Source organism: Prionailurus viverrinus, chromosome D4 (assembly GCF_022837055.1).
Source record: "Prionailurus viverrinus isolate Anna chromosome D4, UM_Priviv_1.0, whole genome shotgun sequence".
NCBI classification, from domain to species: Eukaryota; Metazoa; Chordata; class Mammalia; order Carnivora; family Felidae; genus Prionailurus; species Prionailurus viverrinus.
Genome location: NC_062573.1, coordinates 90,503,501 through 90,531,240, shown reverse-complemented (window position 1 = coordinate 90,531,240; position 27,740 = coordinate 90,503,501). Strand labels below are relative to the sequence as shown.

Genomic DNA, 27,740 nt, shown 5'->3' with positions numbered 1-27,740 from the left:
AAGGGCAGAGAGAGAGGGAGACACAGAATCCGAAGCAGGCTCCAGGCTCCGAGCTGTCAGCACAGAGTCCGACATGGGGCTCGAACCCAAGACCGTGAGATCATGACCTGAGCCAAAGTCAGATGCTTAACCAACTGAGCCACCCAGGCATCCCTAGGTATAATAATGAAATAATATATATTAATTACTAGTATACCATAAATGCTACCAATATAATAATATATTAATATAATAATGATTATTTCATTTATTATTTTTATTATTTCTCCTATAAGAGACTTCTATCTAGGGTACATAACGAACCCCTCCACCTCAGTAATAAAAGACAAATAGCCCAATTTTTCAAATGGGGAAAGGATCTGCGTAAACATGTCCGCAGGAAAGATACACCAATGGCCAACAAGCGCATGACAAGAGGCTCGGCGTCACTAACCAGCAGGCGAACACAAATCAAAATTACTACTGTGAGTTACCCCTCTCTGTGCATCTTAGGGTGGCTAACACCAAAATCACAGAACCTAACAAGTGAGGGCAAGGCTGTGGGGAAACTGAAACCCTCACCCGCTGCTGGTGGGCATGGAAAATGGTAGGCGTGCCTTGGGAAGTGGTCTGGCGGGTCTCCCCAAGACCACAGACTCCTCCAGCAACTCCCCGTGACCCAGCGATGCCACCCCGAAGTATACGAGAACGTGTCCACACAAAAATGCGCTCAGGAACGGTCATAGCTGCATTTAGTCCCAGCAGCCGCAGGTAGAAACAACCCGAGTGCCGATCAACAGGAAAACAGAACACAGACAACGGAGTATCATTGGGCCATAAAAGGGAATGCATCCTGACAACCTGCCCCAAGAGGGATGGACCTTGAAGACATTATGCTGAGCAAAATAAGCCAGACACGAAAGGACAAATGTTGTGTGATTCCATTTACACGGAGATGTTCCCATTAGGCAAATCCGTAGAGATAGAAAGGAGATTCATTGTTGCCAGTGGCTGGGGGGGAGGGGAGCAGGGATTCTTTTGAAGGTGATAAAGATTTTTTTTTAACTTTTCAACTTTATTAATTTTGAGAGAGAGAGAGAGAGAGAGAGAGAGAGCGAGCGAGCGGGGGAGGGACAGAGAGAGAATCCCAAGCAGACTCCATGCTGTCAGCATAGAGCTTGATGTGGGGCTAGAGCTCATGAACCGTAAGATCATGAGCCGAGCGGAAATCAAGAGTCGGTCGCTTAACCGAGGCGCCCCTGGTGACCCAAATGTTTTGGAGCTTGACTGTGGGGATGGTTGCATGTATCTGTGAGTAGATTAAAGCCATTGGATTACATCCTTTAAATGGGTGTTGTGGGTGGTATGGAAATTATATCTCAGGAAGCTGTTGAATGAATGAATGAATGAACCAATGAATGAATGAACCAATGAATGAACGAATGAATGATAGTTGGGATATGGGAAAATAGTGAAGGGGTTGCCTAAGTGGCTGAAGCCTGGGAACTTGAGAGCTTCCCATGAATGAATTGCCGTCTTCACAAGAGCGTTACGAAGCGTATATTACTCTCACCTTTTTACAGGTAAGGAAATGAGGCACAGAGAAGGTAAGCAAGTTGCCCAAGGTCACACAGCTGGCGAGCCCCACTTTAGGAAGGGCCTCAAGCAGGCGGGTGGCAGTGGCCTGAAGGGTCTCCCAGTGCCGGCTGTCAGACACACCTGGGCCCAGAGAAGTTAGTTCATCCCACCCACGGTCCCCCAAACACAGGCACGTCCCTTCCTGCCCTCCCTCAGGCTGCTGTCCTTCTGGGATTTCTCTTCGCTATTTCAGAAAGCCCTTGGGAGATGAAATAAAAAAAAAAAACAAGCAAGCATATATCAATAATTTATTGAGCACTCATACATGGACAGGTGCTGGGCGACATGCATTGTTAACCGAATCCTTGGGAAAACCCAGAAGGCACGCTCTCCCCATGCCCCAGGCAAGGAGGCAAGATTCTGGTAGGTCAGGCGTAACGCACCCCAGGCATCTTGGGGGGATAGGCGGGATTTGAACTCAGGGCTGTCAGGTGCCCGAGGTAGAACCTCATGGCCTCTCTCCCACCTCGAGGCTCTCGGAGCTTGCCTCCTGCTGATAGCACGGGGATGGTGAAGGCCGGGGGAGGGGGCGCGAGGCAGATCCTCCCTGCACCCCCCTCCCCCCCACAGCCTTGGCAATTCTGGGGCCAGGCCTTGGCCCAGGAAACAGCCACGGAAGAAAGCAGCCCCTTTCCCACCTGCCCTCCCAGCGTGTGCCCGTGTCCAGACCTGGGTGGGTGGTCCAGACGCCCGGCGGCACCTCCAGCCCCAATGTTTCCCCTGCATCCCCGGGATCAATTTTCCCAAGGAATTGCTTTTTGAATGTGACCTTTGAGAACCATCAATCTTACCAGAAAACCATCACCTGAGCCACCTGACCCCGCTACGCAGCACTTTCCAGCTCATCCATCAGGAAGCATTATTTAATAATGAACAGAGGGACAGTGTGAGGCCGGCCAGCCCCACGGGGCCCGCCACCGGCCAGCGATGGTCCCTGCCCCCCAGGACCCGCTACCCCTCCCCACCCCAGCCCCATCTCAGAATCCCAGGCTTGAATTCTCTAGCACAGGAGTGGCTCCAAGAGAGAGTGGGAGATGGAGAGAGAGACACACACAGAGAGAGGGGGGGGGGGAGGGAGGACAGGGAGGGAGAGAGAGGAACAGAGGGAGAGGGATAGAAGGAGAGGTGCTGAGTCAGCAGCCCAGACTCTCGCCCAGGCTCTGCTCCTAATTTGCTGGGTGACCTTGAGCAAGTCATTTCTCTGGGACTCAGCCCTCTCCTCTGCAAACTGGAAGGGTTGAATTACATCTTAGATTTTCAACCCGGCTCTCTGGCTGTTCGCAAGTGCCTAACACAGTGCCTGGCACGCAGGGGCCTCTCGGTATCTGTTGAATGAATGAATGAGACCCCGCGCGGCATCGGCACGGAGCAGCTACTCAGTTGACCGCCGTCGCGGCTGGAGCAGCGAATGGTGGCAGGTGACCGGCCTCGGGGTGTCAGTCTCCCCTCCGGGCGTCAGTTTGCTGTTACATGGTGAGCACCAGCACGGGGTCGGGCACAGAGCCAGCCCTGCGCAGACGTCAACTGCTGCCTTTTGCTGACGGCCGGCAGGTCACAGAGGTGGGAGTGTGGGCCACCGAGGATGGGCCGGACTGGCCTTACCTGGCAGCCCCCAGTGCCCAGCCTGAGACAGGCCCCCTCATCTGTGCTGTCGACATCCTCCCCCAGAACCTGTCCATGGCCAGCAACTCCCAAATCAGCCTGCCTGTCGTCCAGGCCTGGGGGTCCCCACCGGGGGACGTACACACGGTCATCTCGGAGCCACTTCCCTGAAGAGCCAGAACTGGCAAATAAAAATACAGGGTGCTTGGTTAAATTTGAATTTCAGGTGAACAATGAATAGTGTGGGTTTGTTTGGTTTTTTTTAGTATAAGTATATCCCATGACATATTTGGGATATATTTATATTAAAAAAATTGTCATTTATCTGAAATTCAAATGTAACCGGGCATCTTATCTGGCAGCCGCACCTGCTGGCCCTGCTGAAGCACACGGCTGGGTCAGGACCCTCCAGTCCAATCCCTGACCCCTCTTGCTGCCCACCCTCCAGACAGAGGGTCTCAGCCACCTTCTCCAATCAATGAGTCCCTAACAAGCCAGAAGGGACAACAAGTGTTGGCAGGCGGGGCCAGGCCTCACCTCTAGGGGAAGGCCACTCCAGACAACCCTAGCTGTCCGGGCCCGTGCTCTGCTCCCGCAAAGGAGGAGGCTGGCAGGCTGACTTCACCCCTTCCTGTCCACCTTCGGGCCCGGCTGGGTCTCTGCAGCCACAAGGAGCGGTTGTCAGGAGGGCAGGGCCACCGGCCTGGGGCCAGGCCAGAGCGTGCCCTGCCCCGCGGGGAGGGCGGGTGGCACCTGGGAGCTGCCGGCAGGAGCACCATCTGGCCGCGGGCCTGGCACCAGTGCCCCGCAAAAATCGTGAGCGGGCCCTTCCCTCCTCGGGGCGAGAGGAGCGGGCGTTTGGAGCGCCTCCCAGACAGGAGGGCGGGAGGAATGTAGGTCAACGCCTTGCAGCCGGAAAAGAGTGATGTCATCTGCTCCTGGGCAGGGGGGTGTGTGGGGGGGGGACCGAGAGAGGCGGGTGTCGGAGCCCTGCAGGGAGGAGGGGCCCCGGGGCTGGCTCCCCTCCAAGGTCAAAAGCGCCAGGACTTCAGGACATTCTCAGAGACCCCCTTGGGACGTGGGGGACACAGGTGGGGCTCAGGGGAGAGCCCAGGGCCCCGGCGGTCTTGGTAACTGGTCACCTCTGCCTGGTGTCCCCTCACCCCCACCTTGGCCACCCGTCTGTGTGTTATTACACGCAGGGCGAACAGAGAGCAGACTTGCACACGCCCGACACCCCGAAGGCCAGAGCTGTTACAAACCAGCGACTATTTTCAAGCAGCAGCGTCTGCCCATTTCCCTGCCAGACAGAGCGTCTCTACCTTTGGGTAAAAACTGTTCTTTTGTGAGTGGGGGGGAGAGACATCCCCAAGGGCACTTCCTCGTGGGGGCGGGGCTCAGGCTTGGGGGGGGGGGTGCTGCCCTCTAAGGAGGATGTGGCCCTGGGAGGGGAAGAGGTGGCCCTGGGGACTTCCCCTCCCAGCCAGCAGGTGGCCATGGAAATGGCTGGATCTCAGGGTGCTTGCTGGCCGAAGGTCAGGTTTTAAAGTGTTCTTTCTCTGCACCGTGGCCTGGGGGCCTTACACCTTCTCTGGGGGCTGAAGGGAGAGGTTGCGTCCTTGGCTGGGGCACAGCAGTGGAGGGAAGGGGCGGCCGTTGAAGAAGCGAGCAACGGTCAGGAGAAAAGCTTAGAGATCCAGCTGGATGGAGAGGTGACAAGGGACCAGAGGGACACAGGAGGCAAGGAGGACCTAGTAAAATGCCGGGCTTTTCTAGTGAATTAGCGGAAGGGGGCAGGGCTGGGTATTAGAGGGAGGGAAGAGGGCTCCTGGGTGCCAGAGACCTTGAACCAGACCGGAGACCCCAGCAAGTGGGACCCTGAGGGCAGAGCCACAGGGAGGGGTCTGGCTTTCTCGGGGGGGGGGGGGGGGGATAATGTGGATAAATGCTGGTGGCCGCTCCTCCTGGAGCACAGGCAGGCCGGCAATTGAGTTCATTGGCCAAATCAAATTTGGGCTTCTGCGCGAAGTCCTTTTATATTAAGTGCTTTAACGTACATTACCTCCGCCAGACTATTGATAAATCCTATTACCCATTATAAAGCCAGAGGCAGCCTCCCAGCCACCAGGGGAGGCTGGTGGAGGGGAGCTGGCGGGCCCAGTGTGAGGCTTGGGGTGGCACAGTGGCTGTGACCAGGGACGGCCTGGAAAGGCTCCCCACCCCCCACCCCCGCCCCCCGAGCCTGGCCAGGCCGTTGACTAAAGATCGTGTCCTGGCCGTGAGCGGTCCCAGCACGCTGGAGGGAGGGCCGGGCCTGGTGACAGGTGTTAGCAAGCTGGCTCTGAGCTGCTACTCCCTTTCTGCTCTGGAAGGAGCTACTGATGGTCAGCTCGCTTGTTCACAGATGAACGAGTGAAAGAATTCGACACGGGGCATACCCACTTGGTTCCCGGGACCAGCCTCACCCAGTGAACAAGCCAGACCCAGACTCTCAGCTCAGTGCCTGGGGTGGGGCTGGGGGTGGGGTGCTGGCCAGTGGGGGTGCGTTCGTGGCCGCTGTACCTGTGGCAAAGCCGTGGGACTACCAGAGAGGGTGCTGTCCAGGCTTCCAGCCTTCGGGAGCCCCAGAGGGGGGCTGTCTGAGCCAAGCCAGAGGGATGAGGAGTTGGCCGGACGGGAAGCCGGCGGGCGGGGGGAGCAGAGAAGGGAAGCGGGGTGCCGGGTTGTGTTTCGGACAGAAGGAACAGCCCAGAAGCCAGTCAGAGGGACCCACCATCCGGGCCCCTAATCTGCGAGGCCTCTGCACGGAAGGGGCAAGACCGAAGGGAGAGGCCAGTCATGTCCCCAGATGACACAGTGATGCTGGCCATGCTCTCTCTGGGGCGGGGCAGGGGTGGTGATACTCGTCCATGTTAGGGCCCTGCTCAGGACGATGGGGCGGGAGGGGTGGGAGGAATCTGTGGAGGGGACATTTCCCCGAAGACTGCAAGGGGGCCTCCAGGATCCCAAGCTCAGAAAGGGCAACTCTGAACGGGGGAGAGGTCCCGAGACCCCCCAAGTCCCGGACAGCCAAGCGAAGGGTCCTCGTGGCCCCTGGGCTCCTGCTGAGGCCTCAGCTCACCGTATGGCCAGCCTCTGGGAACAGGTGCCCTCAAGGTTTCAGTGAGCGATGTGCTGCGTGACAGGTGCTTGTGGAAGCGGGTTTCTGCCCGTGGGTGGGTGGGGCAGGTACACGCGCGTGTGCGTGGGGAGGGTGCGTGTAAGGGACCAGCTGTGAATCTGACCACGCTTGATCTGGGACGGCATGCCAGGGAACCTTCAGAATGATCCCCACCCCCCGCCTCCTGCCCCGGCTCCCTCTGCTGAGAATAGTCTCGAATCCATTTGCCTCCTGGCCCTCCCCCCACTGTCACTGCCCCTCCGCAGCCCTGTCTGTCCTGCCCGAGCCTGCAGGTCACAAAGCTGGGGGCCGGGGGCTCAGAGCCTGCTGGGGGCTGGGGTTCGTCCCCGTGGCACCACCAGGCTGTGGGGGCTGTGCTCTCTGCTCCGCGGCCGGTGGTAACACTGTCCTCCCAAGTCCCTTGGGCCGCGTGGAGCGTCCTTTCCTGCCCGCCAGACGGGGAGAGGAGACCCAGAGGCTCCCCCTGGCTGAAGAGGGTCGTCCTCGTGAGGGACGCCCCTGTGAATGAGGTTTGTGCCCAGGTGAATACAAGCCGGATCCTTCCAAGTAACAAGGGCCCCCGTTTCTTGTTCACCTGCTGCAGGTGGGGCCTCGAGCTAACCTGCAAGTTCTCAGACAACCCTTCCAACAGTGGGATCCCACTTTCCAGGCAGGGAAACTGAGGCTTGGGGAAACTGAAGAGACTTGCCTTGGGCCACAGACTAGCAAAGAAGGAGTCAGATGCAAATGCAGGGCTTCCCTTGGACACCAAGAGGGCTGAGTCACCACAGAGACCTCTCGGGGCCTTGGCGATGGCCATCCGTGGTTGCCAGAACTGACAGGGGCTCGTCAGAAGTGCCGGAAGCCGGGGTCCTGACCCAAATATTCCATCCCTCAGTGTGTTTGTGCTCTCTTCCCTCACGGGGGGTGCAAGGTCACCCTCTGTCCCCTCATGCCCTCCTTCCACCTGGCGGCTCCCTCCAGCCTCCTCTCCAGCGGAAGGCCCATGCGCCATGGCGCCTCTCCATTTCCAGGAGGAGCTCTCTCCTTCCCGCTTCTCCCCACCTGCTCATGCCCCCGTCCCTGCTCCCTTTCAGGGTCACGGTTCCGAAATGCCTTAACAACACCCCATTTTTACCCCTCACTCATTTTGGTTTGTTTTGTTTCGTTGAGAGAGAGACGGAGACAGAGAATCCCAAGCAGATTCCACACTAAGGGTGGAGCCCAACACAGGGCTTGATCCCCCAATCCCCGGGCTCACGACCCGGGCCGGAAATCAAGAGTCACGTGCTCAAGCTAACTGGGCCACCCAGGCGCCCCACCCCTCACTCATTCTGTTTCATTTTTTTTGCCTCCACCCTGGAACCCTCCCCCAGACAGATTGCGTGCCCCTTCTCTACCACGTCTGCTCTCCAGGAGGTCACCTTTGACCTCCTCCGTCTGGACCCCTCTCCCCGCCATGGCATCAGACACAGTGACCGCTCTACCTGGACACACTCCTTCCGCTTGGCTCCGGGCCCCGTCCTCCTGGGTTTTCTCCCCTCCTGGCTGCTCGTTCTCCGTGCCCGGCCTTCACTATCCAAGCTCTCAGGCGCCCGTCCCAGGCCTGATGCTCTCCGCATCCCCCCACTCCCTCTTGGCGGTTTCTTTTAAGTTAAACATAGACCTATCATAGGGCACTGTGATCCCACGGCCGGGCGTTCACTCAAGAGAAATGAAAACTACGTTCGCCCGAAAGCCTTTACCAGCACGATCACGGCAGCTTAGCTCGGAATTACCCCAAACCGAAAGCAGCTGAAATATCTCAACGGTGACCGAATGGCTACAGGAAGCACAGACACCCATCCCACGGTGCCACACCACCCGGCCACAAAAAAGGCCACGCTCGGCGGGCCACGGCGTGATGTTCCTCAAAGGCACCCACGTGCCACATGCCGGCACGTAGGGGACATTTTCAGAAAGACAACTGTGGTGACGGTAAGCAGATCAGTGGATGCTGAGGGGAGGGGGCGGGGGGGCCACAAAGGGGCGGCCGGAGGGAGATTTATGGGAAGATGGTCGTGTTCTGGGTCTTGGCTGTTGTGGCGGCCACGTGAATCTATACATGCGTTGAAATTCACGGAACGGTGCCCCAGAAGGTATGATTTTCACTGTACGATACAATAAAAAATAAAATAGAAAAATGTGAAAACGACTTCCTCCTTCCCCTTCCTTCTTCCCTCGCAGCCGTCCACACGTGACCGGGTAAGATCTCCATCCACCCAGTGTCTTGAGACAGAACCCGGGAAGTCCCCTGGGTGCCTCCTGTTCCCTGCCCCCACCAGCCACCCGGTGAACCCCTGCCAAGGGCCCCCCATCCCCAGACGGCCTGCGGCTCCCACCTCCACCACCAGAACCAGGCCGGGCCACCGTCAGTCTTGGGAGAACCTGCCTGGTTTCCCTGCCTCTCTCAGGTCCCCTCCCAACTCAAATGTCTCAGCACCAGAAGTCGGATCACGTCCCTTCCCTAACATCCGGCAACAGCTTTCACCGAACTTAGAATAAAACCGACCCCCTCCCAGAGCTGTAGGGATGGCAAGACCCGGCCAGGTCCCCTCTGCTCTTGCCTTACGGCACACGCACACTGTAGCCACGTCACGTGAAATTCTTACACCGTGTGTTTGACTGCAGGCCCTTTGCACCTGCTGTCCTCCAGCTGGAAATGCCCCACTCGCCCTTGAGGCTTCGCCTTCAAAGCTGCCTCCTGGGAAGGCCTTCCCCGACCACCTGGGTCCTGGTGACAGGCCGGTCTTGCCCGCCGCCCACCGTCATACTCCCCTCCTAGCACCTCTAGTCCTCTGGGGTGGTTTGTTTCGTTCACTCCCATCTCCCTTTTGGACCGTAAGCCCAGGAGGCTCCTGGGCGTGTAGCAGCTGGCTGAGCCGGGCACACTCATTGAATTGTGTTCTCCAACAAGAGATACCGAGGTTCTAACTCCTGGTGCGTGTGAATGTGAAATTATACGGAAGTAGGGTCTCTGCAGATGCGATTCGGACACAAGAGGAGGTGATGCGGAGTAGGGCGGCCCTAATCCAACGTGACTGCCGTCCTCCCAAGAGCGACACTGAGCACACCAGATCGACACAGACAGCGGGGAGGAGACGGAGGCCAGGGCCGGGCGACGTGTCTACAGCCCATGGTGCCGGAGACTTCTGGGGGGCGGGGGTGCAGGAGGGAGGCAGCATGGATTCTCTACACATTTCGGAGAGCCTGGCCCTGCCCTCCCCCGGATCTCAGGCTCCAGAGCTGTTAAGACGATACATTTCGGGTTTGTTTTTTTTTAAATTAATTAATTTATTTTTTTAATGTTTATTTTTGAGAGACAGAGAGAGACAGAGCACAAGCAGGGGAGGGGCAGAGAGAGAGGGAGACACAGAATCCGAAGCAGGCTCCAGGCTCCGAGCTGTCAGCACAGAGCCTGATGCGGGGCTCGAACCTACAAACTCCAAGATCATGACCTGATTCGAAGGCAGACGCTCAACCAACTGAGCCACCCAGGCGCCCCACATTTCGGGTTTTTTAAAGCCCACCTAGTTTGTGGCACTTGGTTATGGTGGCCCTGGGACACGAATAAAAGTGCCCATTAAAAATATTTGTTGAGGGGCGCCTGCGGGGCTCAGTCGGCTGGGCGTCCAACTTCGGCTCAGGTCATGATTTCATGGTTTGTGGGTTCGAGCCCTGCATCGGGCTCTGTGCCGACAGCTCGGAGCCTGGACCCTGCTTCGGATTCTGGGTCTCCCTCGCTCTGGCCCTCCCCCTCTTGTGCTCCGTCTCACTCTCTCTCCGTCAAAAATAAACACTAAAAAAAAAATATTTGTTGAATGAATTAACGTGATGGTGAGAAAACTCTCAGGAAATCCTTCTCCGTCGGCAAGGGAAAGGGGCCACTGTTCTCCCCGTGCCACTGGGAAGACATCGATGTCTGCGGTCCCATCCCCAACCCACCTGCGGGGCTCCCCACATCTCCTGTGACCCGGCCAAGCCAGGGGCCCCTCCTGCCGCCTGGCACTGAGATGGGGCCACACCGGTCAGGTGAGCAGAGCAGAGGCAGCCAGAGGAGCCACACCAGGTGGGGGACCCCCACGCACCCCTCAGCACAGCTCTGCTCCCTCCGGGTCTCCACGGACGGGAGATACTGCGTTAATCGCGCACATCCACTCTCGGGTGGGAGGCAACGGTTCAGGAAGCTCGGCAGATTCGGCTAAAGGGGTGTGAACCACACCTAACGAAATCTCCATCCCCGGGGAGCGGAGTTCACGTGAGTTAGTTAAAACCCCCCACAAAACCGACTCGACGAACACTGGGGATCCCTGACCCCCTTTAAGAATGGCATAGGGGCGCCTGGGTGGCGCAGTCGGTTAAGCGTCCGACGTCAGCCAGGTCACGATCTCGCGGTCCGTGAGTTTGAGCCCCGCGTCAGGCTCTGGGCTGATGGCTCGGAGCCTGGAGCCTCTTTCCGATTCTGTGTCTCCCTCTCTCTCTGCCCCTCCCCCGTTCATGCTCTGTCTCTCTCTGTCCCAAAAATAAATAAACGTTGAAAAAAAAATTAAAAAAAAAAAAAAAAAGAATGGCATAAAACCCGGGGCCCCTCTTTCAGGCTGACCATGCACAGCACACACGACACTCAGCACGTGGCTCAGGGAGTCCTGGCTCCTTAAAGCCCGCCGTGGCCCTCCTCCAAGTCCCCAGCCCGGGTAGAAGGACCTTCGGGACGCACGTACCCTGTGATCTGGTATTTTGTTGGCATAACGGTGGTGCTGGTACTTACACGGGCTCACTAGGGCCCAGCCACGGCTCTACACGGCCATCGTGGCTCATCTCACCCAGACCCCAGGGTGACCGTCCCCATTTCATGGAGGTGGGAAAGGAGGGGCACAGTCACTTAAGTATCCTGCCCAGGGTGACACCCGAGGCAGCATTTGCACCCAGACGGTCCGATATGGAAGCCATCCACCCATCTGTTTCTTCTTCCCTTTTTTTTTTTTTTTTTTTAAGTTTTTAGTAATCTCTACACCCAACGTGGGGCTCGAACTCACGACCCCGAGATCAAGAGTCACACGCTCTGGGGAGCCTGGGTGGCTCGGTCGGTTGAGCGTCTGACTTCGGCCGCTGTGAGGTCATGATCTCACAGCTCGTGGGTTTGAGCCCCGTCTTGGGGCTCTGTGCCGATGGCTCGGAGCCTGGAGCCCGCTTCTGATTCTGCGTCTCCCTCTCTCTCTGCCCCTCCCCTGCTCACGCTCTGTCTCTCTCTCTCAAAAACAAACAAACAAACAAACAGAAAAGAGTCACATGCTCTTCCGACTGAGCCAGCCGGGCGGCCCGGTTTTTAAAACTGGGCTCTACACCCAACGTAGGGCTCGAACTCATGACCCTCGGATCAAGAGTCTTATGTTTTTTTAAACCGAGGTAACATATGCCTAAAATCTACTATTGTGCCGTTTTTAGGCACATAGCTCAGTAGCATTTGGACGTCACCACCGTCCGCCTCTAGAAGGTTTACATCATCCCCAACAGAAACTGTCTCCCCACTAAACAAGAACTCTGCACACGCCCCCCCTTCCCTAAGCCTTTATCTTTTTTTCTGTTGCTCCGATCTTGACTTCTCCAGGTGCCCCACGTCAGTGGAGTCCCACAACACTCGTCCCCCTGTGTCTGGCTTATCTCGCTTCGCACAGTGTCCCCAGGGCTCACCCCTGTTGCAGCAGGTGTGAGGATGTCCCCCCGCTTGGAGGCTGAGTGACGAACAGTCCACAGTACGTGCACAGACTGCATTTTGTTAACCCATCATCGGTCAATGGACACTCGCGTTGTGTCCGCCCTCGGCTGCCGTGAACACGGGCGCACACGCATCTCTGCAGGCCCCCGCCTTCAGGGCTTGTACGTGGATACCAAGGAGTGGAATGGCGGGACCACGTGGCTTCTATTTAGGGTTCTGAGGACCCCCCCCCCCAAAGTGTTTCTGACAGCAGCCGCAGGTTTTACGTCCCGCCACAACGCGTGTTCCGTTCCTCTACGTGCTGACGCTTCATCTCTTTTTTTTCTGCGGGGCACGTCCATCTATCCCAGGACGACGGCCCTCAGGGGGCAGGACTCAAAGAGGAAGCACAGAAGTGACTTAGAAGGGTGCTCGGGCCCCGGGAGAAGGGCTCAGTTAACATCACCGAAGGGGGGGCCCGCCCCCTCTGCCCCGAGTGGGGTCCCAGCATGAGAAGGAATCAGCCCAGGAAGAACAATTCACACACTCCTTCTCACCCCGGTTCCCTGCAGAAAGGCCCGGGAAGAGACTAGAAGGAGGGTCAGAAGGGAGAAGGCGCCTCTCCCCCTGATGCACGCGCCCCTGCCCACTGCCCTCCACGCTCACACCCAGAGCAGAAATCTTCCCTCCGAGGTTTCTATTCTCGTGCTAAGTTCCGTCCATCTCCAGTTACCGGGTGATCAATAGGGACAAGACGTTTGTGGAAGAAGGACAAGAAGACAAGAAGCGGGGAAGGGGGGAGGGAAGAACACCCGGGGCGGGGGGCGGGGGCGACTGGCCGCTTGGGGGTCGGACATGCCCTTCTGGCCTCGGCTCTGTCTCTCCCTCTCCAACCTCCTCCTGGGTAGGACGAAATGCCTACGACCTGACACCCACCAAATCTTTAAGCGGTTTCTACAAGCTCCGGTTGGCTTAATCAACAGTTACTATTGTACGGAACAGGTGCACGGGACCTTAATCTGACACACAGGACTGTCTCCTTCATCTCCCACAAACACCACCCTGCTTGGCTTGAATGCCTCCAGGAACAGGGAACTCACTCCTCCTTTCCGGTCCCCAGCTGCCAAAGGCCCAACTGGACCGGGTCCCTGGAGCCTCTAAGAATTTTCTGAGCAGACAAACTTGCCCCTGGTCAGGGCTTGGGGGTGAGAAGAGGATGACCTCCGCCCACTCTCTGTCCTAGACCCAGAGTGCTCAGGCCTGGCCATGTTTCCCGTGCCCCAGCTCCTGGATGCCCACCCTGGCCAGGGGCCTGCTGAATTCTTAGTGTAGCAGCTACGCTATCACACCTGAGACAAGACACGAACATCTCACAGCGTGAGGGGCCCGCCATCCGCTCATGAGCCGCCCTGGGCCACAAGTGTGTTTTGTTTTACCTGGACAGGGGGGTTAAAAGAATGTCGACGTAGGTGCCCACGTTTTAAAAATCACGAATTTTTACGCACGTATCTGCTACGTGCCTTCTCTCGTTATTGCAGAAGGCCTGGCGACATTGGGTCTCTTGTTCGGTCTCCCCCCACTTCTCCGCAGACCACACCCTTCCCCGTTGTCTCTCCTGGACCACGCTGTCCAGGGATGCTGTCTCCCCCGCTTAAGGGAAACCAAAGCTCTTTGTGGTGGGGCTCGGGAACGTGGCGTCTTAAAAACCTCTCCTGTATGATCCTGGCCGGGTTTGGGCTTCGCTGAGCTTGAAACACTTGGGGGTGGAGGTGGGGGCTCTGTTTCTACTCCAAGGACAGCAACGAGATGGTCACATTTCTTCTCAACTCCAGATGTCGCCCCAGATCTGCCACACAGTTAGAGTCGGCGGCGCCCCTGCTCCACACCTGAGTTTCCCCAACTGTGGAAGGAGACAACAGCTCCCGTCCCCTTCCTGCCTGCCAGGAACGTGAGTAGATAAGGAAGCGGGACCCCTGCCACCCCCACCCCCGCCTTCTCTCTATCCCAGACCCAGGGTGGGCAGGACCGGCAAGGGTTATTTTGCCAGGGTCCGCGGGGAGGCAGGGCCAGTGGGGGCAGAGGCTTCAAGGTGCTGGATCCTGTTTTGGGTGGGGGTGTAGTGACATCTGCTCCTTCTCCCACCCCTGATCTGTACCCCTTCCTCGTTCCCCAGGGGCTTCCTCCAGCTGCTTTGTCCCCCTCCCCCCACCCCCAGCAGCCAGGTGCCTCTGCACTCCCCCCAACCCCCAATCTGGGTCCCCCTTGAAGGTGCAAATAGCTGACAATCGTGGCAGGGCGGGAGCAACCACAGTACCAGAGACCTTTGGATTTGGGAGAGGGGGGCCAGTGAGATGGCCCTGTATAGAGACGGACTTGAGCTTGGACACGCTTGCCTTGGCTCTTGGGTGTCTGGTGTTTAGTTTTAACTGTGTGATCTCCTTATATTCCCTGACCTCAGCCTCCTCAGGTGAAAACACGAGGTAGAGGGGAGCACGGTCTCTGTAGGGAAAGCTCCACGAGGTGGAGATCAGGTCCGGCTTGCTCAATGCCGGATTCTCGGCTTGGGGAATCTTAGCGATGCAATAACCATTGGGGAATCAGACGACTATTAATTAAATAAGAAAATGCGCACGAAGCCCTTAGCTCCGCGAGCCTCCGCCAATGAGACTGCAGCAAATGCTCAATAAATACCAGCTACTATTGTTGGCAGGCCACGGGGGCGGGGGAGGCCCTCTGGGCCACGAAACTCTCAGGGAATCCCAGAACGGGTTCAGTGTGAGATCCCGGAGCCTGAGAGCCCTCGGGCTGTCCCCAGGTGCCCACTCAGGAACGTCAAGGCCATCATCTGGGCGTCTCCCCGGGCCTGTCTGGCTTCCCGGCCACAGCTGGGGTTTCCCACCAGGAATTCAAAAAGAGCAGAGGAAGTCGCAGCCCTTTGCCGAACCATCTGACCAGACCTAATTAATCGATGAGCCAAGCTGTCGCTTTCCTGCCAAACAGCCGCCTGAAGAGTACTTACTTTATCTGTGAATTGATCGCCGTCCTGTCGCCACCACTATGCCTGATCCCCGCCGCCCGCGGAGGCTGAGTGCCAAGGGGAGACTGCCGAGCAGGGGCCGGCCTGCCACCTGGCCAGGGAGACGTGGTCTCCAGGCGTCCCAGTCCTCAGGCTGCAGATGGGAAACTGAGGCCCAGAGAGGGGTGCGGAGGGACAGGGCCAGAACCCAGCCCGTCCGGCCCTGGATCCCCCAGTGAGGTGGAAGGAGGACCACTGACCAGACTCCTGAAGATGGGGGTCCCCTGCAGCAGCCCGAGGCAGATGAGAAAAGGGGCCACACCCCCCCAAAAGGTGTGGAGATCTGGTTTCCACCACGATGCTGCTAAGCCAGCTGGGGCTGCTGGGTGGAGGGAGGGTCTCATACCAACCACTGCCTCCCCGGGGGGCTTGAGGCCACCAGAGGCCCAGGACACGGATCAGACAGCTGGATCCTCGACCCCCGGCCTCCACAACGGTGGCCCTAGATCAGGTGGCTTCGAGAACATTCCTGAGTGAACGGAACCTGCCCCAAGCGGGGGAGGGTTAGAAGTCACGGGTGTCAGAACCACGGGCCCCCTGTATGCGCACCTGCCGGCCTTGAACTGAACCGCCTAAACAACTGCTTGCCTTTGTCTTGGCCCCCCAGGAACACACACGCGTGGGCCAAGTAAGATGACGCGCACTCGCGGGCTGAAAACGAAAGCCCGCCCCTCCCTGGCCAGCCCCGCTCTGCAGGCAGGACCACAGTGATGTGTCAGCCCACGACGTTTCCAGCCCTGACCTGTACCCGTGAGGCTCTTCCCGGGCCCCGGGCAGACTTCCGTCCGACGCCCACACCCAAGATGTAGAAATTCTGCACGCGGGTATAGTATACATTTTGCAAAAACGGGCTTATCCTGGACACAGCAGGCAACGAATTGCTTTTTCCTCTCATCAGTAACTCCGGGCTTGGGTGGTCTTGCCGGCCGTGGAAAGACGCCCCCAGCGTATGTCGCCAGGCCCATGCGGCCTAACCCGTGCTCCCGACCCCTGATTACACCCTACCGTTTAACTGTCTACCGTCACCACCCAGTGAGAGGGGCGTGATTGTTATCATCCCCATTCTACAGACGGGAAAACTGGGGCACGGAGAGGCCCTTGTCCAGAGTCTCCCGGCCAGTAGACAGAAGTGCTGGCAAAGCCAACCAGCCTGTCGGGCTCCGCAGTCATCCTCCCAACTGTCACACCAGGGATTCGCACGCCCGAGCGCACCTCAGAATCCCCGGAGGGCTCCTGGAAACACAGAGTGCTGGGTCCGCCCCCGGAGTTTCTGATGCAGGAGGTCAGGTGTGGGGCCTGAGAATTTGCATTTCTAGCAGGCTTCCGAGGGAATGCTGACGCTGCCAGGCCCCGGAGTCACGGCTGGAGAGCGCCACATGCTCCTGTCCCTTGTGACTGACCCCTTGCTTGAGCAGGGCCCGGGCTTCCCCGAGCCTCTCCCCCGAGTGCACACCAGGGAGTTACAGAGCTGGCTCAGGGTCAGAGGACTTGCCCCTGCAGACCAGCGCATTATCTGTCGGTGAACGAATGGCCTGGACAGCAGGGGGACGTGTCAGCCTCTGCCATCTTTTTTGGGGGATCAGAGGCTGTTTTTACCTATAATGGTCTTTTGCCTCCGCCCAAAAGTGGCCTCAAAACATCTCCTGCCCCAAAGCTCCGAGTCAAGGATTAACGCGGCCGGTGTGGGCTCTCCACACCCCGCATATCCCCAAGAAAAGTCTGGCTCTTGATTTCTTGATTGGCTTCTGGGAAGCAGCCTCCGAGCCCTTGCGACGTCTTGCCTGGTAAGAGCGTCTTTGTGCACCCGGGGTTTCGGGACACATCAGATCGTGGATGGCGATGGTGTGATTTATGGCAGGGGGCTCTGGGTCAAGGGATGGGGGGACCAAGGTCAAACATACAGGCAGTCAGCCATGCCTACGTGATCCGTTCCCAACACAAACCCCGGATGCCAAGGCTGGCGCAGGCCTCCCCGACTGCCACGCCTCCACACGTTATCGCGCATCATTGCCGTGAGCATCGAGTGCTCTCTGCAGGACCGCACCGGCTCGCACCGGTGTCCCCCGGGGCCCGCCCAGGCCACCTTTTTCTGTTGCTGATCTCAATCTCTTTTCAGTGTGATAAACTGTAATTGAGAGCGTATAACAGTTTTGCCAGGTTCTGGGAGTCCTTCCAGCAAATCATTAGGCCTGAGGGTGGTCTCGGGGACCCCCAGACACAAGCACCAATTCACCGAGTTGCTGGACAATTACAGAGCACTCCCTGAGCGCATGGCTTTCACCCAAGCCCTGCCCACACTGCCCAGCTCCACTGGTCTCCTCTAGGCCTTCCAGCCCTCCAGGCCCTACGGGGGGCCTTTATCATCCACCATTCACCTCCCTCCATGGAAAAACCCGTGTGGCCACCACAAGCAGCCTCGTGGATGAAACACTACGTAACATCCTGAGAATCAGGTGACATCTCAGGAAGAAGGTAACATCCTGGGAACCAGGTGATATCTCAGGAATCACGTGACATCTCAGAAACCGGTAACATCCTGGCACCAGGTAATATCCTGGGTACTATCTAACCTCCCAGGAATCAGGCAACATCCCAGGCACCAGGTAACATCCCGGGAACTAGGCACTGTCCTGAGTACCAGCTCACATCACGGGAACCAGGTACCATCCCGGGAACCAGGTAACGTCCTGAGCACCAGCTCACATCCCGGCGCGCCCCTCCCCGCCCTCGCCCCCACCCCCCCCCACCGCCCGCCCAGGCTTACCTGCCAATGACCTCGATGTTGGAGATAGCATAGAAGTACTTGTAGAGGTTCTCCCGCTGCACGTAGGTGCCCCCCAGCGCCGGGCGCAACAGCCTCATGCGCAGGTCCGTGAGGGTGAAGAAGTCCTTGAGGCCCTTGGCGCTCTCCAGGCGCGTGTAGAGGTTGCCCATGTTGCGCATGTCGGGGCCGGCGAAGATGGCCAGGCGGTCCCGCACCTCGAAGCGCACGTGCTTCTCCTTCTTGGAGCCCGCCCAGCGCGAGTACTCCTCGGTGCACAGCACGCGGTGGGCGCCCGACGCCGGCAGGTCGCGGGCCCGGCGGGGGGCCATGCCGAAGGCCTCCGTGCAGTCCTCGGCGTAGAACTGGTAGGGGTGCCACGTGCGCCCGTTGTCCAGGGACTTCTCGAGGACCATGGCCGTGGGCCGGCCGTACTCGAAGGTCACCACCACGTCGTCGGTCAGCTCCACGCTCTTGTTCCACGAGAGGGTGATGTTGGCTTCCAGGGGGCTTGGGTAGCGGCTCCAGGGGACGCTCTGCCAGTACGTGGCCAGGCCCTCGTCCTCCCTGTCGAACATGAGCCGGGGCGGGTGGGCCAGGTCCGGGTTGGACGCGTCACACTCGTTGCTACACAGGTAGGGGTTCTCCTGTAGGGGGAGGAGACGGCAGGGGTGGGTGCCGGCCGCTCGGAGGCCCCGGGGAGCCGCGGCCTGGCCCCCCCCCTTCCCCCCCCACCGCGTGCCCGGGTGTCGCCCAGGAGGTCGGGGGGCCCGTGGTCTGGTGTCCGGGCGCCGGGCGCCGTACCCACTTCCCCAAGGCACAGAAAGGCACGCAGGCCCACGGCTCCCCAAGGAAACACACACTCGCTCCTACTCCAAATACAGACCATCGAGAAGGGAGCGTGCGTGTGATCGGGCTCCTCGGGGCCGGCGGGATGAAGTCCTACGTCTCCAACACAACTCTTCAGCACTCTCCTTCCACTGTGGACCTGGAGCCCAGTCTCCCCGTCCCGGGCTCCCGTCCTCCTCTCCCGCCCGAGTCCGTGCCCCTGAGCCTTTGCAGACGATATTCCCTCTCTCGCTCTCTGCTGGCCTTGAAAATTCCTACTCACGTTCTTAACCCTTTAAACATCTCCCACCCCAAGATGCCCTCCTGACCTACTTTAAACGGTACCGTCAGTAGCAACCCGAGTGGCTGCGGTAGAGAAAGTCAAAGTCACGGCAAATATTGGTTGAACCGCCGCCCGGCGTCAGGCACGATGTCTCCGTTACAGACCTCATGCGGAGTCTGGGCGCGCCGGGAGGTTGCTGGGTGAGTCTCAAGAGGGTGCATCTTTGTGGCGGGTCACTTCTGGGGCCTTGGCACAGGCCTGGCAGGCTCAGTGTGGGGGGGGGGGATGCTGGCTCGGCCCCCCATTTTCTCTGCCTCCTCCCTGCCTGCCCCCCAGGAGGCGGGCAGCCCGCTCCCAGCCATCGATGTGGCCCCTCAGCTGTCACAGATGCACCAGGCCAGTGCATACCCTAACAGTAGGGAAAATCGCTCATGGGGAGACAGAGGGTCCTGGAGACTCTCTCCACCGTGGGGCTCAGTTTTCTGTGGGCCCAAAACTGTTCTAAAACATAGGCTATTAATTAAAAAAGAAAAAAAGCCGTCACAAAGAACCACAGTGCCCAGACCGCTCACGGCCCCTTTTGATGAATATTTCAGGTCTCTGGTTTGCTCAGAGACAAAAAAGCATGGATGTGAGTTAAAGTCTCTCCCTCCAAAATGAGCTACCCGGCTCCTATGGGGGAGTGGGCGCGTTGCCTCCTGAGAGGCCGGGCTGGTGCCCCGGCCAGCATCACCGCTGATGCCCTTTAGTGGGGGACGAGTTCCCAGGCCGCCCCGGGGTCCTGGGTGGGCAGGCTGGCCCCGGAGATTACTGCGGCAGGCTCCACGAAGCCTTGACCAAAATAGCTCTGTCCTTGGTCCCCCGTGGTGCCGCTGTCCATCTCACCTGGCCCGGGCCCGCTGATCCTCAGGATGCGCAAACCTCGGGATGGAAGGGGTAAGCCGCTGAGTCCGACTCCTCGCTCAGCAGACGGGAGAACAGGAGAACAGGAGGGACTGGCCCAGGTCCCCTTGACAGGGGGTCGCGTTTGAAGATGAGGCCTGCTCCTGTCCTAGACAACCTCCGGGGTGTCCTGAAACACGGGTGACTTCGCAACATGGCAGGGACAGGCATCTGGCTCTGCTCGTGGGGGGTCCCAGCTCCCTTGAGCTCCAGCTCAGTGACCTTGGGCCGTTGCCCTGAATGGGAAGGGGGCTGAGAGGCTCCCTGGGGATGGCCCAGCGGCCTGCAGAGGCCAGGCCTGGTGGCAGGAGGGCAGCAGGCTTCGAGGGCTAGAGGAAACAAGCCCCCCTGGGGGGACAGCCCCTGCCCCAGTCCCTCTGCCGGCCCCCAGCAGAATCCAGAGGCAGATCTGGCTCTGGTCATGCCATTTGGGATGGAGACGCCCCAGAGCTCACACATGGACACTGGGGGCAAGAGGACCCTAGGTTGGCATCCCCACCCCCCCCCCCACCCAGCAATCTCGCGCTTCCCACCCCCAGTTCCCCTCTACTGCTGCTGGCGCCCTGTTAACGGCTAACTTGTGTCTCCCTCCAAATCCCTCCTAAACGTCAGGATCTCGGAATGTGACTGGTCGGAGATAGGGGCCTTTAAAGGGTGATTAGGTTAAAATGAGACCATTAAGGGGCGTCCGGGTGGCTCAGTCAGTTAAGCGTCCGACTCCTGCTCAGGTCATGATCTCGTGGTTCGTGGGTTCGAGCCCCGTGTCAGGCCCTGCGCTGACCGCTCAGAGCCTGGAACCTGCTTCCGATTCTGTGTTCTCCTCTCTCTCTGCCCCTCCCCTGTTCACACTCTGTCTCTTAATAATAAATAAATGTTAAAAAAAAAATCTTATAGGGGCGCCTGGGTGGCTCAGTCTGTTGAGCGTCTGACCGGCTCAGGTCATGATCTCACGGTTCGTGGGTTTGAGCCCCGTGTCAGACCCTGCGCTGACCGCCCAGAGCCTGGAACCTGCTTCCGATTCTGTGTTCTCCTCTCTCTCTGCCCCTCCCCCACTCATGCGCGCTCTCTCTCTTTTTCTCTCTCAACAATAAATAAACATTAAAAAAAAAATGAGACCATGAGGATGGGTCCTGATCCAACACGACTGGTGTCCTTGTAACGAGAGGAAGTTTGGGTCCACAGAGAGACACCGGAGCCGAGTGCACACAGAGGGGAAAACCACGTGAAGAAGAAGGAAGAGGGTGGTCATCCGCAGGCCAAGGAGAGAGGCTGCAGAAGAAACGAGACCTGCCTGGGGCTTCAAGGGTCACACGAACTTTGATCTTAGACTTCGAGCCTCCAGAGGCATGAACAAATACATTTTTGTTGTTTAAGCCACCCGGGACCTAGCTCATCCCCAAGTTGGGGACAAAGGGAAGGTTAGGGTGGGAGCAACAGTTCAGAGGGGCAGGACTGAATTGTGAGTTTTTTATGATTTCCCCAGAAGCTCCCTCTGGGGCTCCCTCTCTGCAAGCCTGGTCTCCAGCACGCCATCACCAGGTGACATCATACTTCGCGCGCATCCGGATAACTCCCATCGATCCAGCACCGAAGGCTGTGCCTTTTCCCTGGTTGCCTCATCTCCTCTCCCCTCTGAGTCTGTGCTCCTGTGGCCACTCTCCCTCCTCGGGGTTTTCAGAGCCCTACCCCCAGGCACCTCCTCCAGGAAGCCCTCCTTGCCTGACTCCATATTTAAACCCAGTTCCTTTGTCATCCATCCTGGGTTATCAGGGTGTTCATCTGGGACAGCGTGGGAAAGCCTCTGTATAGGGCCTGGACCTCAGTAGCCGGTCACTAAATTAGAGTTATTACGGTCATCATAGTAATCAGTTATTCACATAACGACGCTTCGGTTAATATTCCTCTATCTCCGGTCGGATGTCGATATTATTCCTGTCAACCCTCCTAACTGCTGTGATTCACCCACACTTCACCTTTGCCCGGTTTTTCTCCACCCCCCTGCCTTACCTCCCCTTCCCAGCCTCTTGGGGGACCCCACGGGGGGACATCGGATCCAGCACGACCCCCGGCTGCGTCAGCCTGTCTGTTACCAGGAAGACTGACACGGCCCGCCCTGCCAGGGGACGGGGGGGGGGGGGGGGGCTCCAGCTCGGCTGCCGACACCATGCGGCCTTCACCTGCAGTGCCCTCTGGCCCCCCGCCCCCCCGGCCCGGGAAGCAGATGGTCAGAAACTAATGAATCAGCCTGTGCATTTACCAGCCCCGCGCCTGCTGCTGAACGGGCTTAATCAACAGCGAGCACGATAAATAAATCCCAAGCCATCGCCGGCACAAGTCTCTCCGCCTCTCTCCCATTTCACTTCTTCCTTCCGCCGCCCTGCCTCGCGCCCCAAGATCTTTGAATTCCATTTAACCACTTAGGGGTGCGGGGCGTGTCCCCTGCTGAAGGCGATGTCCACGCGGGACCAGCCGTCCGTCCCAAAGGGCGAGGCTCTCGCCCTCGCGTTCCTTCTGTTCTCCTCTAGCAAGGGTCCCGAGGAGGAGCCTGGGGTGAGGGGCCCAGTTTGCCCCAAGCCCCCCACCCCCACCCCGTCCCAAGGGCTGTGCTTCAGCTCATTACAGCAGGTGCGAGGGAGGGGCTGGGCTGGAGGGTCGGCGTCTCCTTCCTCAGTCTGCACATTTCCACTCGTCTCTGTGAGATCAGGCTGATAATGAAACAAACAGTCCAAATAATGCCTAGTGTCTAATACCTGGCCTCATACCAGAGGGAAAGTTAGGGGGTGTTTGAGGCACGCCTTTAACCTTTTAGGATGATACCAAAGCCAACATCTGATATTATCAAAAACAGTAATTAGTTGTTTAGACCTTTTACGAATAGCACCAAAAAAAAAAAAAAAAAAGTGAAGAAATAAGAATCATGTCCCTAATTAAAAGCTTTGAAACTTTCTCCCCCCCCCAAAAAAAAAAAAGGCCACACACCACATTTTGCATCAAATCCTGGGGATTCATGGGGTCCCATCTCCCCATTTAGGAGTCCCGGTTCTGGAGTCTGGAGCAGTTAAGGAAACTGGCTTGGAGCTCCACAAGTCCTGGGTTTAATCTCAGCTCTATCCCTCGAGGCTGTGTGCCCTCGAGAAACTTGCTTTACCTCTCTGAATGTTTCGTTTCTCATCCGACCTGTGAGATAACGCGCGTGAAATACCTAGAAAACGTCTCCAAGCAGCAGCAACGATTATTCAACAGCAGCTCCAGACACACTCGCTCAGGGGCTTTCCTTGCAACCTTCCTGGGGAAGAAGTAAGGCTGAGGGCAACCGGCTCATTAACAGTAAAATCAGAGCCTCACATGAGCCGCCGGCTGCCTTGGGGACCGCGGGCTCGGGAGAGCCTAACGATCCCGCCGTTCACGGAGTGCTAACTGTGTGCCAGGGCTAAGTGCTAACTGTGTGCCAGGGCTGGGCACCCATTCCACGTGGCAGACTCCCAGCATCCCCCCGGGCGGTCAGTGCTCCCGAGGACGTGCCACCCCCCACGTCACCTCCTATGAGCACAGCGGGATCCTGCCAAGGAAATCTTGGGGAAGCCCAGCCCGTCCTACCTGCCTGGCTGCAGGCTCTCCCATCTCTGCAGACACACCCAGGAGGGATGGGGGTGGCGGGGAGGGGCAGGGGCGCGGGGCAAAGGGAAGGCAGCCAGCTAGGACGACAGCACCAGAGAATGGGGTGGGAACAAAGTGACAGACACACCGAGCAGGAGTCGCTTGGGAAGAAGTATCCTACGGAGAAACCATCTCGTACCATGATTTTCAAACCTTTCCGCGGGCTCTTGGATGCTTTCGCTCTTATGTCATTTTCTGTGCAAAGGGGCGACAGGGGCGGGGGAGGGGGGGGCGGTGGTTGCTGTTGGGAGTCAGAAGCCAGCCTGGAAGCAGTGTAGACGACAGCTTCGGGCGAAAAACATAATCGAGCAGGAAAGCCAACTGTGAGCAGGGATGGGGGTAACCGTGCCCAGGGGAGGTCTGGCTGTCTGGACCAAGGAGCCTTTGCGGGGTCAGCGACTGAAACCGTAACCAAGCCTCGGGGAGAGGAACCAACAGCTCTGCGAGGACGGGCCCACATCCTAGCCCGGGTTGAGATGAACAATCCCCGACGGGGCGGGCCGTGGTGACGTGTGCAGCAGCGTCAGAGAACTCCCCCAGGCGCCCACCGGCCACACACAAACCCCTGCACCTCCCCGCGGAGGGGAAGCCCCGCGAGGGCAGCGGCCCCACCCGCCTCCTTCCTCCCTGCAGCCGGGACCCCGGCGCTCCTCGGGGCTGCTTGGGAAAACTTGGCGGAGTGGACGGAGTCCAGCGAGGGCGAGAGGGCTGACTTCTCAGGGCCCCCGTGAGAATCACACTAGGCTCCGCGTGGCGAGCACCTTGCGTGACCCCGGCTCGCCAGCGATGGGTGTAGGGACAGCACCACGGCCGCCGCCAGCTGGGCAAACAGCACGGTCCACACCCCACGCGTGGGCCGTCCTGGAAGATGGGGTCCTTTCATTTACGGTCTACAAAGGAGGAAAGGCTGAACAATGCCTCAAGGTCACACTGCTTTTTTGTTTGTTTCTTTGTTGAACATTTATTTGTTTTTGGGGAGGCAGAGAGAGACAGAGCGCAAATGGGGGAGGGGCAGAGAGAGAGGGAGACGCAGAACCCGAAGAGGGCTCCGGGCTCTGAGCCGTCGGCACAGAGCCCCACGCGGGGCTCGAACCCACGAACCGCGAGATCGTGACCTGAGCCGAAGTCGGACGCTGAGCCCACTGAGCCCCCCGGGCGCCACAAGGCCACACTGCTTCGAAGGGGCCAAGTGGGACAAGAAGCCAGGGAGTCGGGCTCGGTGATGTGGCAGGAAACTATGCCCTTTGCCCAAAAGGGAAGGACGCCACCGCCCCCAGACCCGTGCCGCTCCCTTGAGAGTCGGGTTCCACGGGGAGGCAGACAGCCCATGGCTCTGCCACCCAGGCGTGTGGGCAGGCCCAGGGAACAGTTTAGCAGCTGACAGATTTTTCTGAACCTGTCTGCCGAGTTGCCAACTGAACTGTCTCATGCTCAGCCCGTCAACCTCGGCGCGGCTGGAGGCATCTGCCGGTGGGAGGCGGGAGGCTGCCAAGGAGAGCCCTGGGGAGGGGTGGGGGGTGAGGGGTGCCAAGGCGGAGGGACGCGGGGCAGGGCCATCACCAGGCATCCCGAGGGCTCTGAGGGTCAGGCGAGGCAGCACCAGCTCCCTCTTGCAGGACTTGGGCGAGCAAAGGTAGAGGAAAGGCAACAGGCAGCTGAACCAGCCCCTCCCTCCACCTTGCAGGATGCTTCTAGAACTCCGGGGAAAACTCTTCCAGCCTGGGCAGGTGTGCAAATCAGTCCCAAGTCCCCTGACCCATAGGGTCACGGATCTGGGATTCAGGTGATTGTCCCTAACCCCACGTATGACCCTGGGCGGGGACTTGCCCTGTCGGTGCCTCGGTGTCCCCATTCGGGAAATGATCGAGCTCTGACACTGACCTCGCCGAGTCCACGTTCCTCGGCCCCCCACCCCACCTGGGAGGAAGGGCACAGAGGGAGGGCAACCCCTCCTCCCTCCACTCCAGGGAGAAAGCCAGGGTGCCCAGGGAATTCTCCCTAACAAATTATTTCCTATTTATTGGTAAGAGAAGTTGCAGCGGGGATAAATTATTAACAAAGCGGAAACGAGATTCCGTCGCGAGCAGATTCTAATTCCAGCTGCCCTGGGTCTCTGGCTCCCCACCCCCTCCCTCCCTGACCTCTCCTCCTGGGGTTCCGCTGACCCCTGTCTCTGTGGCTCCCCCCTCCCCAACACCCTCGGCCCTGCAGGCGTCTCTCCCTCACCCTTTTGGGTTTCCGTTTGAGCTGGAGCCCGGACCGAAGCAAGGTCACCCCTCCCTGCTCGTGAATCAGCGGAAAGCGACCCGAATGGCATTTCAGGGCAGAGCTGCCGCTGGCCAGGGCAGCTCCCCTTGGTTTTTTTTTCTTTTTTGGTTTGGTTTCTTGTTGGAGCCATTTCTTCCCAGCCCAGCCACTGCTCATAGGAAAGGCCAGGAGCCTGGACAAAGGGCCTTCCCTGGCCTCATCCATCCCGGCAATGAGCATCCAGAGGCCACGGCGAGAGCCCCCCCACTCGCCCCAGCCCCCGACTCCCCACCAGCCACAGTGGGCATCTCCTGGTCAAAGGTCCACCTCAGACCCCCCGGACCCGCCCTGACCCCAGTTATTCAGCTGCCCAGATCAGCTCTCCACTGTTCCAGTTGTCCAAGTTGTGTGGGAGGAAAGGGAGGCCTTTCACTTCAACCCTGCCTACAAGTTACCTCCTTCCAGAACCTTCCGTGACTGGGACTGCACTCTAGGACAGCAGGGACCAGGTCTGGCCTCCCCGTTCCCCACACTCCCCAGTGACGATTTGCAGGAGGACCCCCAGCCATTGGCTGCCACGAGAGTGTTTGTCGAGCCCTTACTCATGAGGGCACCTTCTCGCCCGTGCCAGTCAATCTCCTTGCTCCGGCGCAGCTCAGAGAGGGTGAGCAACCTGCCCGGCACCACCCAGGGAGGACTGTGTGGCTAGCCGGCTTCCGACAGCCGTGGGAGCAGCCGGCTGAGGTTGGTTCTAGAAGCCAGCAGGGACCCCCACCCGCCAGTCCCGTGCCCCACCTCTGGCTTCCCCGACAGACACAGCCAGCAAGACCTTCTGGTGACCAGAGAGCATCAAGTTGCCCCGGAGGACTGTCCAGGAGGGGGTCAGCTGGGAAGCCAAGGTCAGAAGGACAAGGGTGCAAATGTCAAACCCCCACTCACCAGGAGGGCAGGTCCAGTAGGACTGATTTCCTCCCTCAACTGAAGAGCCAGAGGGGATGGGTGGGGCCTTGTCAAGGCTCTGGCCAGACAAGAGTTAATCTTTCTAGGAGCTTAAAATTGTATAGCAGTCTCCCCCCCACCTCATCCACAAGGGATACTTTCTAGTACCCCCAGTGGATGCTTGAAAACCCAGATAGTACCAAACCCCACATATACTGTTTTTTTCTTCTTTTTTAATGTTTATTTTTACACACATTTATTTATTAATGGGGGGGGGGCGGTGGAGAGAGAGAGAGAGCTCGTGAGCAAAGGAGGGGCAGAGAAAGAGGGAGAGAGAGAGAATCCCAATGCGGGACTCGATCCCACGACCGCGAGATCTCGATCTGAGCTGATATCAAGAGTCGAACGCTCAACTGGCTGAGCCACCCGGGTGCCCCTACCTTTCTGTTTTTATTTAAGAAATCTCTACACCCAGGGGGCGCTTGGGTGGCTCCGTCGGTGAAGCGTCCGACTTCGGCTCAGGTCATGATCTCGCGGTCCGCGAGTTCGAGCCCCGCGTCGGGCTCTGTGCTGCCGGCTCGGAGCCCGGAGCCTGCTTCGGATTCTCTGTCTCCCTCTCTCTCTGCCCCTCCCCTGCTCATGCTCTGTTTCTCCCTCTCTCTCAAAAAGTAAATAAACATTAAAAAGGAAAAGAAAAGAAATCTCTACACCCAACGTGGGGCCCCAACTCACGACCCCGAGATCAAGAGCTGTGTGCTCTTCTGACGGGGTCAGGCAGGCAGCCCTTTACCAATTAGGCACAGCAAGAGAGCAGCAATGGTGACTAACAAACAATAAAATACAACAGTCATAACCAAACACGGTCACAACAGTTATCTGAGTGTGGTCCCTCTC

General features: G+C 58.5%; 1 protein-coding gene across 6 annotated transcripts in view; it reads right to left on the bottom strand.

Annotated features, from left to right (window-relative positions):
- Nucleotides 1-27,740, bottom strand: part of NTNG2 (netrin G2) — a 67,437-nt gene that overhangs the window by 20,181 nt on the left and 19,516 nt on the right. For all 6 annotated transcript variants that reach the window (XM_047831040.1, XM_047831042.1, XM_047831044.1 and 3 more), the window contains one exon: nucleotides 17,954-18,597. In XM_047831040.1, the coding sequence (XP_047686996.1) occupies nucleotides 17,954-18,597 (644 nt within the window). The remainder of the gene's footprint in view (nucleotides 1-17,953; nucleotides 18,598-27,740) is intronic.